Source organism: Salvelinus alpinus, chromosome 30, assembly GCF_045679555.1.
Source record: "Salvelinus alpinus chromosome 30, SLU_Salpinus.1, whole genome shotgun sequence".
Taxonomy (NCBI): domain Eukaryota; kingdom Metazoa; phylum Chordata; class Actinopteri; order Salmoniformes; family Salmonidae; genus Salvelinus; species Salvelinus alpinus.
The window spans coordinates 36755500-36770357 of record NC_092115.1 but is presented as its reverse complement, the minus strand read 5'-3'; the positions used below and the strand labels follow the sequence as shown (position 1 = coordinate 36770357).

The window sequence follows — 14858 nt, the reverse complement described above, 5'->3', positions numbered from 1 at the left end:
GATAAGAAGAGGAGTGTGATAGAAATAACAAAGAATATATAGGCTTCCCATTTGCATATGGCTGTGAGGGGAGATGAAGGTAGCCTATTATTGCCACATGTTACTGCAAGAGGAAAATTATCAGACCATGTAACACCGTCAGAGCTGATAGCCTCTGTTCAGGACTGGTGTCGTTCATCCAATTATTTTTACCCAATTAGCTACATGTCTTTCCCCTGTCATCATTCAATCATCTGCCTGAATATATTGTATACATAAACTAACTCTGTGTAATATCCACTATACATACAAAAATATGTGGACAACCCATCAAATTAGTGGGTTCGGCTAATTCAGCCACACCCGTTGCTGACAGGTGTATAAAATCGAGCACACAGCTATGCAATCTCCATAGACAAACATTTGCAGTTGAATGGCCTTACTGAAGAGCTCAGTGACTTTCAACGTGGCACAATCATAGAAGGCCACCTTTGCAACAAGTCAGTTTGTCAAATTTCTGCTCTCCTAGAACTGCCCCGGTCTACTGTAAGAGCTGTTATTGTAAAGTGGAAACCGTCTAGGAGAAACAACGGCTCAGCCACGAGGTGGTAGGCCACACAAGCTCATAGAACCGGACTGCCGAGTCCTGTAGTACGCAAAAATCATCTGTCCTTGGTTGCAACACTCACTACCGAGTTCCAAACTGCCTCTGGCAGCAACGTCAGCACAAGAACTGTTCGTCGGGAGCTTCATGAAATGGGTTTCCATGGCCGAGCAGCCACACACAAGTCTAAGATCACAATGCCAAGTGTTGCCTGGAGTGGTGTAAAGCTCGCCGCCATTGGACTCTGGAGCAGTGGAAACGCATTCTCTGGAGTAATGAATCCCGCTTCACCATCTGGTAGTCCGGCGGAAGAATCTGGGTTTGGGGGATGCCAGGAGAACGCTACCTGCCTCAATGCATAGTGCAAACTGTAAAGTTTAGTGGAGGAGGAAATATGGTCAGGGGGTGTTTTTCATGGTTTGGGCTAGGCTCCTTAGTTCCACTGAAGGGATATCTTAACCCTACAGCATACAATGACATTTAAGACGATTCTGTGCTTCTAACTTTGTGTCAACAGTTTGGGGAAGGCCCTTTCCTGTTTCAGCATGACAATGCCCCCGTGCACAAAGCGAGGTCCCTACAGAAATGGTTTGTCGAGATCGGTGTGGAAGAACTTGACTGGCCTGCACCTGACTTCAACCCCATCAAACACCTTTGGGATGAATTGGAACGCCAGCTGCGACCCAGGCCTAATCGCCCAACATCAGTGGCCGACCTTACTAATGCTCTTGTGGCTGAATGGAAGCAAGTTCCTGCAGCAAATGTTCCAACATCTAGTGGAAAGCCTTCCCAGAGGAGTGGAGGCTGTTATAGCAGCAATGGGGGGACCAACTCCATATTAATGCCCATGATTTTGGAATGAGATGTTCGACGAGCAGGTATCCACATACTTCTGGTCATATAGTGTATATTATGAAATAAACTAACAACGTTTATGAATAAACAAACCAACTCTGTTTGTTTTCCTTTTGTTTTATGCTCTGTTCATATCTGAAGAAAGATCATTGCTGGTTGAAAACACTTTGTGTAAATAGTGCCGAAGAACATGGCTGACGTTTTACATTGTCCCAACCAACTGTGCTATTTTGTTATTTTTTAACTTATTGTGTACATAATGTTGCTGCTACTGTCTCTTGTGACCGAAAAATTACTTCTGGACATCAGAAAAGCGATTACTCAACGCGGACTGGAAGAAACGTTTTCCTTTAACGAGTACGACAAGAAGGATATCCTGCTTTCAGTGGAACAGGCCCAGATCCACGCCTTTTGCGTGAAGAAAAGATGCCGGAAAAGGGGACACAGATCGGGGATCCTTCTGAGAATCCGGAGGCGAGGGAGTAAACTCCCAATGCCTTCCATTCATCTTGCTAACGTGCAATCATTGGGAAATACAATTGATGACCTACTATTAATATTATCCTACAAACGAGACATTAAAAACTGTAACATCTTATGTTTCACCGAGACGTGGCTGAACGAAGATACGGACAACATAGAGCTAGTGGTATTTTCCATGCACCGGCAGAACAGAGACGCTATCTCTGGTAAGACGAGGGGTGGGGGTGTGTGTCTTTTTTGTCAATAACAGCTGGTGCGCGATGTCTAATATTAAAGAAGTCTCGAGGTATTGCTCGCCTGAGGTAGAGTACCTTATGATAAGCTGTAGACCACATTATTTACCAAGAGAGTTCTCATCTGTATTATTCGTAGCTGTCTATTTACCAACACAAAGCAAAGCTGGCACTAAGACCACTCTCAACCAACTCTAAGGCCAAAAGCAAAGAAGAAAATGCTCACCTAGATGCGGCGCTCCTGGTGACCGGGGACTTTAATGCAGGCAAACTTAAATCAGTTTTACAAAATTTTTACCAGCATGTCACATGTGCAACCAGGGGGGGAAAACCCTAGACTACCTTTACTCCACACACAGAGATGCATACAAAGCGCTCCCCCGCCCTTCATTTGGCAAATCTGACCATAATTCTATCCTCTTGATTCCTGCTTACAAGCAAAAACTAAAGCAGGAAGTACCAGTGACTCGCTCAATACGGAAGTGGTCAGATGACGCGGATGCTACACTACAGGAATGTTTTGCTAGCACAGACTGGAATACGTTCTGGAATTCACGCTTATAAGAAATCCCACTATGCCCTCAGACGAACCATCAAACAAGCAAAGCGTCAATACAGGATTAAGATTGAATCCTACTACACCGGCTCTGACGCTCGTCGGATGTGGCAGGGCTTGAAAACTATTACGTACTACAAAGGGAAATCCAGACGTGAGCTGCCCAGTGAAGCGAGCCTACCAGACGAGCTAAATGCCTTTTATGCTCGCTTCGAGGCAAGCAACACTGAAGCATGCACGAGAGCACCAGCTGTTCTGGATGACTGTGTGATAACGCTCTCGGTAGCTGATGTGAACAAAATCTTTTAAACAGGTCAACATTCACAAATTCGCTGGGCCAGACGGATTACCAGGACGTGTACTCAAAGCATGCGTGGACCAACTGTCAAGTGTCTTCACTGACATTTTCAACCTCTCCCTGACCAAGTCTGTATCAATCATCGACAACGAGCAGTTGCCATACTGCTCGTTGTGTCCTCAGCAAACCTAATGATGGTGTTGGAGTTGTGTTTGGCCACGCAGTTGTGGGTGAACAGGGAATACAGGAGGGAGCTAAGTACACACCCCAGAGGGGCCCCAGTGTTAAGGATCAGCGTGGCAGACGTGTTGTTGCCTACTCTTACCACCTGGGGGCGGCCCGTCAGGAAGTCCAGGACCTCCTCCTATAGGGAGGAGGTCAGAGAATTGGCAGTGTGGTGCCAGGACAACAACCTCTCCCTCAATGTGAGCAAGACAAAGGAGCTGATCGTGGACTACAGGAAAAGGCGGGCCAAACAGGCCCCCATTACCATCGACGGGGCTGTAGTGGAGCGGGTCGAGAGTTTTTCAAGTTCCCTGGTGTCCACATCACCAATGAACTATCATGGTCCAAACATATCAAGACAGTTGTGAAGAGGACATAACAAAACCCTTTCCCCCTCAGGAGACTGAAAAGATTTGGCAGAAGGTCCTCAAAAGGTTCTACAGCTGCACCAGAGAGTATCCTGACCGGTTGCATCATCACCTGGTATGGCAACTGCTCGGCATCTGACCATAAGGCGCTACAGAGGGTAGTGCGAACGGCCCAGTACCTCACTGGGGCCAAGCTTCCTGCCACCCAGGACCTATATAATAGGCGGTGTCAGAGGAAAGCACATAATATTGTCAGAGACTCCAGTCACCCAATTTACATTGACCTCCCCCCTCCCTTTTGTACATTGCTGCTACTCACTTCGCCCCCACCTACATGTACATATTACCACCCTGCACACTTACTTGGTACCAGTGCCCCCTGTATATAGCCTCCTTATTGTTATTCTTGTTACTTTTTATTATTACTTTTTTATTTTAGCCTACCTGGTAAATATTTTCATCTTCTTGAACTGCACTGTTGGTTAAGGGCTAGTAAGTAAGCATTTCACGGTAAATCCTTGTAATGCCACATGTTCAATGGCTCAAATTGATAATTCACATGATTGAGGTTTTATGTGAGCTATATAAACGATAATTGTGAGGAAAGGTTGATGCCACAGAATTAATTGAGTAGAACTCATTGGGATGCAAGCCCCGCCCGTAGACTGTAGTAGTGACTCCATCACTGCGCCGTGGCGTGGAGCTTTTTGCATCAGCTGCAAAGACCTATGTGTATGAACTTTATTGTTCCCAAGCAAAAAAACATTGCACCAACAGGTCGACGTGTCAGGAAATAGTCGGCGCAAGTAAATGGGCTAAAGAAGGAGTTGGGTAACAGTCCGCGAAAAACAACAGTTTCAAAGACTTTCAAAAATACATTTTCAGCGTGAAATAAATATAGCTAGCTAACGTTGGTTGTCACCGCTTTCTTACGATGTTGACCAAATTCGAGACGAAGTCGGCCCGTGTGAAAGGTAAGTTAACGTCGTTAAGTTAGCAGCCTGTGTTAGCTAGCTAACGACGTTGCCCATGTTCATGTAAAATGTTGCTCTTTAGTCGTTGTAAATTTACAAGACATATTTATTGATTATATTAGCAATGTCATTGTCACGATCTCTAGATTGTTCATGCTTCTACCCTCTGATTGCAAGGAAACGTATGCTATCTTCGCTAATGCTAACGACATTACATGACCAAAACACATCTCGATTTGTTCAAATTTATGGGCGATTCACGATAAAACAGTAACAGTCAAAAGTTTGTTGAATAATAGTGAAGACATCAACTATGAAACAACATATGTAATCATGTAGTAACCAAAAAAAGTGTTAAATCAAAATATATTTTATATTTGAGATTCTTCAAAGTAGCCACCCTTTGCCTTGATGACAGCTTTGCACACTTGGCATTCTCTCAACCAGCTTCACCTGGAATGCTTTTCCAACAGTCTTGAAGGAGTTCTCACGTATGCTTTTCCTTCACTCTGCGGTCCAACTCCCATCTCAACTGGGATGAGGTCAGGTGATCTGATGCAGCACTCCATCACTCTCTTTCTTGGTCAAATAGCCCATAAACAGCCTGGAGGTGTGTTGGGTCATTGTCCTGTTGAAAACAAATGATAGTCCCACTAAGCGTAAACAAGATGGGATGGCATATCGCTGCAGAATGCTGTGGTAACCATGCTGGTTAAGCGTGCCTATAATTCTAAATAAATCGCACAATGTCACCAGCAATGCACCATCACACCAACTCCTCCATGCTTCACGGTGGGAACCACACATGCGGAGTTCAACCGTTCACCTACTCTGCATCTCACAATGACTTGGCGGTTGAGTCCAAATTTGAGATTTTTGGTTCCATCAGACCAAAGGACAGATTTCCACCAGTTTAATGTCCATTGCTCGTGTTTCTTGGCCCAAGCAAGTATCTTGTTGTTATTGGAGTTCTTTAGTAATGGTGTCTTTGCAGCAATTTGACCATATAAGGGCTGATTCACGCAGTCTCCTCTGAACAGTTAATGTTGAGATGTCTGTGACGCATTTATTTGGGCTGCAATCTGAGGTGCAGTTAACTCTAATGAACTTATCCTCTGCAGCAGACGTTACTCTGGGTCTTCCATTCCTGTGGCGGTTCTCATGTGAGCCAGTTTTATCATAGGGCTTGGTGGTTTTTGCGACTGCACTTGAAGAAACGTTCAAAGTTATTGAAATTTTCCAGATTGACTGACCTTCATTTCTTAAAGTAATGATGGACTGTAATTTCTCTTTGCTTATTAGAGCTGTTCTTGCCATAATATGGACTTGGTCTTTTACCAAATAGGGCTATCTTCTATATACCACCTCAACCTTGTCACAACACAACTGATTGGCTTAAATGCATTGAAGAAGGAAATAAATTCCACAACACCCGTTAATTGAAATGCATTACAGGTGACTACATCATGAAGCTGGTTGAGAGAATGCCAAGAGTGCAAAGCTGTCATCGAAGCAAAGGCTGGTTACTTTGAATAATTTCAAATATAAAATAGAAACAGGACCCTGTCTTTTCAGGACCCTGCCTTTCAAAGATAATTTGTAAAAATCCAAATATCTTAACAGATCTTCATTGTAAAGGGTTTAAACACTGTTTCCCATGCTTGTTCAATGAACCAAAATCAATTAATGAACATGCACTTGTGGAACGGTCATTAAGACACTAACAGCTTACAGACTAGAGGTCGACCGATTTATGATTTTTCAACGCCAATACCGATTGGAGGACCCAAAAAAGCCGATACCGATTAACCGGCCGATTAAATTTTTTTTACATTTATTTGTAATAATAACAATTACAACAATACTGAATGAACACTTATTTCAACTTAATATAATACATAAAATCAATTTAGCCTCAAATATATAATGAAACATGTTCAATTTGGTTTAAATAATGCAAAAACAAAGTGTTGGAGAAGAAAGTAGAAGTGCAATATGTGCCATGTAAGAAAGCTAACGTTTAAGTTCCTTGCTCAGAACATGAGAACATATAAAAGCTGGTGGTTCCTTTTAACATGAGTTTTCAATATTCCCAGGTAAGAAGTTTTAGGTTGTAGTTATCATAGGAATTATAGGACTATTTATCTCTATACGATTTGTATTTCATATACCTTTGACTATTGGATGTTCTTATAGGCACTTTAGTATTGCCAGTGTAACAGTATAGCTTCCATCCCTCTCCACGCCTCTACCTGGGCTCGAACCAGGAACACATCGACAACAGCCACCCTCAAAGCAGCGTTACCCATGCAGAGCAAGGGGAACAACTACTCCAAGTCTCAGAGCGAGTGACGTTTGAAACACTATTAGCGCGCACCCCGCTACCTAGCTAGCCATTTCACATCGGTTACACCAGCCTAATCTCGGGAGTTGATAGGCTTGAAGTCATAAACAGCGCAATGCTTGAAGCATTGCGAAGAGCTGCTGGCATAACGCACGAAAGTGCTGTTTGAATGAATGCTTACGAGCCTGCTGGTGCCTACCATCGCTCAGTCAGACTGCTCTATCAAATCATAGACTTAATTATAACATAATAACACACAGAAATACGAGCCTTAGGTCATTAATATGGTCGAATCCGGAAACTATCATCTCGAAAACAAAACGTTTCTTCTTTCAGTGAAATACGGAACCATTCCGTATTTTATCTAATGGGTGGCATCCATAAGTCTAAATATTCCTGTTACATTGCACAACCTTCAATGTTATGTCATAATTACTTAAAATTCTGGCAAATTAGTTCGCAATGAGCCAGGCGGCCCAAACTGTTGCATATACCCTGACTCTGCGTGCAATGAACGCAAGAGAAGTGACACAATTTCACCTGGTTAATATTGCCTGCTTACCTGGATTTATTTTAGCTAAATATGCAGGTTTAAAAAATATATACTTCTGTGTATTGATTTTAAGAAAGGCATTGATGTTTATGGTTAGGTACACGTTGGAGCAACGACAGTCCTTTTTCGCGAATGCCACTGCATCGATTATATGCAACGCAGGACACGCTAGATAAACTAGTAATATCATCAACCATGTGTAGTTATAACTAGTGATTATGATTGATTGATTGTTTTTTATAAGATAAGTTTAATGCTAGCTAGCAACTTACCTTGGCTTCTTACTGCATTCGCGTAACAGACAGGCTCCTCGTGATGCAGGTGGTTAGAGCGTTGGACAATTTTTCTATTTTTTTTTCTTTTTTTCTTTCTTTTCTCCCCAATTTTCGTGGTATCCAATCGCTAGTAATTACTATCTTGTCTCATCGCTACAACTCCCGTACGGGCTCGGGAGAGACGAAGGTCGAAAGTCATGCGTCCTCCGAAGCACAACCCAACCAAGCCGCACTGCTTCTTAACACAGCGCGCCTCCAACCCGGAAGCCAGCCGCACCAATGTGTCGGAGGAAACACCATGCACCCGCCCCCCTCGGTTAGCGCGCACTGCGCCCGGCCCGCCACAGGAGTCGCTGGAGCGCGATGAGACAAGGATATCCCTACCGGCCAAACCCTCCCTAACCCGGACGACGTTAAGCCAATTGTGCGTCGCCCCACGGACCTCCCGGTCGCGGCCGGCTGCGACAGAGCCTGGGCGCGAACCCAGACTCTGGTGGCGCAGCATAGCACTGCGATGCAGTGCTCTAGACCACTGCGCCACCCGGGAGGCTGCGTTGGACTAGTTAACCGTAAGGTTGCAAGATTGAATCCCTGAGCTGACAAGGTAAAAATCTGTCGTTCTGCCCCTGAACAAGGCAGTTAACCCACCGTTCCTAGGCCGTCATTGAAAATAAGAATGTGTTCTTAACTAACTTGTCTAGTTAAATAAAGGTGTAAAAAAAAAAAAATGCAAAATCGGCGTCCAAAAATACCGATTTCCGATTGTTATGAAAACTTGAAATCGGCCCTAATTAATCGGCCATTCCGATTAATCGGTCGACCTCTATTACAGACGGTAGGCAATTAAGGTCACAGTTATAAAAACTTATGGCACTAAAGAGGCCTTTCTACTGACTGAAAAACACCAAAAGAAAGATGCCCAGGGTCCCTGCTCATCTGCCTGAACGTGCCTTAGGCATGCTGCAAGGAGGCATGAGGACTGCAGATATGGCCAGGGCAATAAATTGCTATGTCCGTACTGTGAGATGCCTAAGACCGTGCTACAGGGAGACAGGACGGACAGCTGATCGTCCTCGCAGTGGCAGACCACGTTTAACAACACCTGCACAGGATCGGTACATCCGAACATCACACCTATGGGACAGGTACAGGCTGGCAACAACAACTGCCCAAGTTACACCAGGAACGCACAATCCCTCCATCAGTGCTCAGACTGTCTGCAATAGGCTGAGAGAGGCTGGACTGAGGGCTTGTAGGCCTGTTGTAAGGCAGGTGCTCACCAGACATCACCAGCAACAACGTTGTCTATGGGCACAAACCCACCGTCGCTGGACCAGACAGGACTGGCAAAAAGTGCTCTTCATCGAAGAGTCACGGTTTTGTCTCACCGGGGGTGATGGTCGGATTCGCGTTTATCGTAAAAGGAATGAGCGTTACACCAAGGCCTGTACTCTGGATTGGGGTCGATTTAGAGGATTCCATGAGGAGGAGATGCACTGCAGTACTTAATGCAGCTGGTGGCCAGACCAGATACGGACTTACTTTTGACCCCCCCCCCCCCCCCATTATTCAACATTATTCAATTTCTGTTAGTCACATGTCTGTGTAACTTGTTCTGTTTATGTCTCAGTTGTTGAATCTTGCTATGTTCATACAAATATTTACACATGTTAAGTTTGCTGAAAATAAACGCAGTTGACATGGACGTTTCTTTTTTTTGCTGAGTTTATGTTGATTTGTTAAACACTTTTTTTGGGTACTACATGATTCCGTGTGTTATTTCATAGTTTTGATGTCTTCACTATTATTCTACAATGTAGAAAATAAAATAAAAAATAAGAAAAACCCTTGAATGAGTAGGTATGTCCAAGCTTTTGACTGGTACTGTATATTCTCTAAATATGCTTTGTTGTACAATTTTTAAAGGTCAAATACACTGCATTTAAAACAGCCAGCAATAATCTAATAAATTCAGAGCTTGTGTAATTATACCTAGGCTAAATATATGCCTTCCAAACCATAAGACCCACTAATAATTTTGATTTTATAATTTATTTTTTGCAATCACTGAACTGGCTTTCAGTTCTGTCTATAAAAACCCTTTTACAAATGTAACTAGAACAATCCATAATGCACATACAGTTTTAGTGAATCAGGCATTATAGAAAATTAACACCTGTCTCATAAACAATCTCAAGTACAAGCCCATGTGCTAGTGAGTAGCCAGCTTATATGTATGTATGTGTGTGTATATATATGTTTGAACATGGCAAAGCGATCTCAGAAATCTGACTTCAGTGCGTTCAAGACAACTGATAACTTGGAAAAAACTAGCTCCAATTGGGGCAAAAAAAATTGAGCGGTCATCCAACTCAGAATTTCAAATCTGAAACTAGGGCATCTTTCTAGAATTCCGACCTGAAGATCACTGACATCGTTTTTTCCAGAGTTTCCAGTTTCTTGAAAGTACCAATAATCATTTATTGTGTACTTGATGACGATGTTGCCATTCATTGGTGTCATAGCTAGTAGACACAGATTGTGTAACTAGCGAGTCTCCCTAGGCAAACTTGTTACCGCCCACAATGTGTCAAGCTTTGCCTAGGGGCGGGTTTACAAGACTAGTAAGTCAACTTTCTAAAACCATTTATTTTCCATAGGGCTGAGTTTCCACCCTAAGCGGCCCTGGATCCTTGCTAGTCTTCACAATGGAGTCATCCAGCTGTGGGACTATCGGATGTGCACACTGATTGACAAGTTCGATGAACATGATGGTAAAATGAGTTTTGTAACTAATTTCAACAACAAAAAATGGAAGAATTTGATCCATTTTGATTGGTTATTGATTATGATGTTTGTTTTTTTATTGTAAAGGCCCTGTCAGAGGAATTGATTTCCACAAGCAGCAGCCTCTTTTTGTGTCTGGAGGTGATGACTACAAAATCAAGGTTAGACATTTATATTAGGGATGTGAAAAATTTACAATTTTGCTGAACTCTTAAACTGCCATTTGAAAAAAAATAGTTTTTCCATTAAAAATGTAAGAAAAAAAATCATACAATTCCATGTCAATTCACAATGCAGAATAATGGTCCTATTACATATGTATATACCCTTGAAAGCGCTACGACATGTTTGTTTGTCTGTAAGGGTATACAATGGCTTTTTAACACTAGAATCACTTGTCCTTTCAGCCAATTTGTACCCGCTAGAGAACATTGCTAACGTTGCCGGGCGTCCCCTTTAGCATACACATCAGATGCATATCAACCCGCAAGGTTGCGAAGATATTCTTGGAGGAAGTGATATTTGGAAAAAGAGCTGCACCTCTTGAATTGAGTTATTTGACAGAAGTTAGTGTCACAGAAAGTGCATAATGTTCTTTTTGATACTATATAGAAATCAAAAAGTTTCACATGCATGTGACTGAAGGAGGATTTGATAAAGGGATGCAGGTAGACTGGCTTTGTTTGCTTCCCCTCGCTCATCAACTCAGTCAAAGATATGTTTTTCATTATTCCAAAGGCCTACTGCAACACAGGATATTTTTGTTTCCCTTACAGTAAATGTAATTCGTAATAATAGAATTATGGTAAATAAAACAGTCCCGTAAAGCTTATTTTAACAAAGTCAAATGTAAAATAGGATGATATCGACCTGCCAGGCACGTGGTCAAATTATTTGCCATAAACATGAGTGCCAATGCTGATTTAAATAGGCATAACGCAAACTCATCGTTACACTATTGTTCTAAATTAAATCAACCTCTGACCCTCATTGTCATTCAGTCAGACCTGGCTGGGTACCAACGTCCTACATCACATTGTCTTTGAATAAGTAAGTAAATAAATAAAATACAAACATTAAGAAAAAGTCGGGGAAGGACGTAATTGTTTGGGGGCCATTTAAAAAATAAAATTTAAATTAGAATTTTGTTTTTGACACCATCTAGGCGGTTCTAGTGGTTAGGCGGTTCTAGTGGTTAGGCGGTTCTAGTGGTTAGGCGGTTCTATTTTTAAATGCAGACATAAAACCTTCTCTGTAGATAGTTTCATAGCACCACTGAATGGGCATTTTACTTGTCTGTTAAGGAATGCCGCTTCTGAAGCAGGACTAACGTCCATCACTAGGCGACCAGAACTGTCAAACAAATAATCTCAAGCTGCCTGCACACAGCCTGTCTACTTCTTACGGGCAGACCACTCTTTCCTTTATCAAATAAAATGTTATTGGTCACATACACATGGTTAGCAGATGTTAATGCGAGTGTAGCAAAATGCTTTAAAGTTACTTAAATACTGTGACTTACCAAGACGTTTAGTAGAAAGAGAACACCCCTTCCGCTAGGAATCGAGACTCCTAAGATTCAGTGTTTTTGAAACGGAGGAGACTGATTAGCTGCCGTAATTTCGAGAACACAAACACTTACATCTTTCATAGCGAGCTAGCAAGCGACCGAGAGCGAGGGGAGGGGCACAATATAGGCAGGTCGGCCACCAGGCAGGCGGAGTCAGAACCATAAACTAGGCCTATCTATCGGCAGTCAAAAGTTGTATCTCGCAATGGTATTTAGCCATTTCTTGGCCTCCAATGTCTCGTAACTTCAGTAAAGTAGGGCCTATCATCAATGAATAGGCTAGGATATTCTTCACACAACAGACTGAAGACTGAAAACACACTCTCATCATCAGCGAAGAGAAAGAGCAAGTGTGCCAGCTGCACTGTGATTTACATTTTGTGAGGGGAAAAAACATTGTTTTCCATTAGAGATTTTTCTTAACGTTAAGGATCCCAATTTCATTTTAACGTTTAAACATTTACACCCCTAATTCATACACCCTCACCTTCTCCCTCATATTTGTTTTAGCAGAGAATACATCCTAAAACATACTGGGAAACTGTGATGTCACTGCTCTATTAACTGTTTATCTCCCTTTACCAGGTGTGGAACTACAAGCTGCGGCGTTGCCTCTTCACTCTTCTTGGACACCTGGACTACATCCGCACCACCTTCTTCCATCATGTGAGTCCTTTCTTATTTTTACATACAAAATGGCTAGCCTACATCCATTTTGTTGTCATTTACGTTAAGGCCCAACCTTTGAATGTCATGTTTATCCCTTAGTTTCATGTTCTCAATGCGTTCTGAAACCCTTTCCTTTCTCCAGGACTATCCCTGGATTCTGAGTGCCTCAGATGACCAGACCATCCGCATCTGGAACTGGCAGTCCAGGACATGCGTCTGGTAAGTCTGTGCCTGAGCCAAGAGTTGGCACCTCACTCAAACGCTTGCATGTGTCTTTTTTTCTAACTGTAAATTATGATATCATTTTTTGTGTTTCTCTCCTGCAGTGTCCTGACAGGGCATAATCACTATGTGATGTGTGCTCAGTTCCACCCATCTGAGGACCTGGTGGTGTCGGCTAGCCTGGACCAGACTGTGCGCGTGTGGGATATCTCTGGTGAGATCGTGGGGATGGGACTCAGGGTAGCGGGTGGGGGTGAGGTTTGGGGAGGGGGCTGGGTGGTATGGAAAGGAAGCCAGGGACAGGACATGTCCTGAACCCCTTCCTCTCCTCTTTGTAGAGAATTAATCTCTATGGGCTGTTTGCAGAAACACCTCTCTCCTTAGTTGAGATGGACAGGTGAATAGAGAGAGTGAAAAGGATATCGTTTTAGAATAGGGGGAGCGGATGATGAGAGCATAGCTATGAACAGAACTAAAGACCTTTCAGTGAAGAATTGTAGAGCACGGTAGTTAAATGAGATAAGGTAACACTGTCAGATGGTGAGATTGAGAGAGAATATGGGAGAGGTGTTTCTGTGCTTCTGCATGTTTTAATATCTACTTATCGTCTGATCGTGTTTGACTGTCCTTCCATCATTCTTTTACTCTTCTCATATACTAACCCATTTTAGGTATCTAGGTTTCCTACCTCATTCTCAACTCACACACACACACCACATTATTCTGTTCCTGCCACCTTTGGTAGATCAGTGTTGGTATGCATGGCTTCAGTGACTTCTCATAACCAAATAAAATGTTATTTGTCACATGCTTTGTAAACAAAAGGTGTAGACTAACAGTGAAATGCTTACTTACGGGTGCTTCCCAACAATAGAGAAAAATATAGAAAAAAGAATAACACAAGGAATAAATACACAAGGAGTACCCTTTACTAATAAGTAATATACATGCATGATATAATGCTCTACCTGTGCAGTGTGCAATGTCTCCACGGCACAGTCAGTAATACTGTAAGTAGCCATAACATCCTCTTTCAGACTTTATCAATATCATCTTTGCATTTCCTGATCAATGCTGTAGATTACATTAACTTGTAATTGATAAGTTTGTTGGTCAGTAAGCATGAACTCTTGGCATGACTCAAACCTCAAAGCAGCAGAAAGATGTTTAGTTTGTAGCAGTATCTAACCCAAGCATGGACTCTCCAAAATACTACTCACCCCTCCTGACATTCAACGCCCAATCAGAGCACCTCTTTACAACCCCAACCACCACCTCCACCAGCCCATCAGCCAAGTCCATCCCTTCCCACTTCCACCTGTGTCACCTGTCCCCATGCTCTCCCTGGAAACATCCACACCTGCACATGGGTTCCTAGTGCAGTTCTCCTTCATGAATCCTCTTCTTGATCCTGTTGGCTTATTTGTTCAACACATGATTTCCCTGGGCTAGCGACACTGACACAAACTGTGTTCTCTCCATATTAAGTGTGTGATCTGAATCGAGTCCTGGACATCATCTTTTTGTAATTGATTAATTGTGAACCAATGACGGGGAACTGGGATGCTCTTTGTGTGTTGGTGATTAATTAACCCCATTATGGCTGTTTTGATGTGCCGTTAAAAAGAGATGGTAGTTCCTGGACTCGAGTTAGGACCACACTGAGAAAACAGGTTGTGTTGTTGCTTTTCAGTGCACGTGTGTGTGTTCCAACAGCTACGTTTTTATGTTACGAGCTCTCAAATCATGCACTGCCTTTACTCTCACTGATGGTATCTCTGAGTGTATTAACGTGTGTCAATCCGTCTCTTTCTCCCTCCCCTGTATGTGGATTCCCCTGTAACACATATATGGATTCCCCTT

General features: G+C 42.8%; 1 protein-coding gene across 1 annotated transcript in view; it reads left to right on the top strand.

The window, feature by feature from the left end:
• Positions 1 to 4351: 4351 nt before the first annotated feature.
• LOC139560466 (coatomer subunit alpha-like) overlaps positions 4352 to 14858 on the top strand; it is a 28564-nt gene continuing 18057 nt past the window's right edge. The window contains exons 1-6 of the mRNA XM_071377273.1: positions 4352 to 4575; positions 10408 to 10521; positions 10622 to 10695; positions 12690 to 12770; positions 12916 to 12992; positions 13100 to 13209. Of these exons, the coding sequence (XP_071233374.1) occupies positions 4536 to 4575; positions 10408 to 10521; positions 10622 to 10695; positions 12690 to 12770; positions 12916 to 12992; positions 13100 to 13209 (496 nt within the window). The 5' untranslated portion in view covers positions 4352 to 4535. The remainder of the gene's footprint in view (positions 4576 to 10407; positions 10522 to 10621; positions 10696 to 12689; positions 12771 to 12915; positions 12993 to 13099; positions 13210 to 14858) is intronic.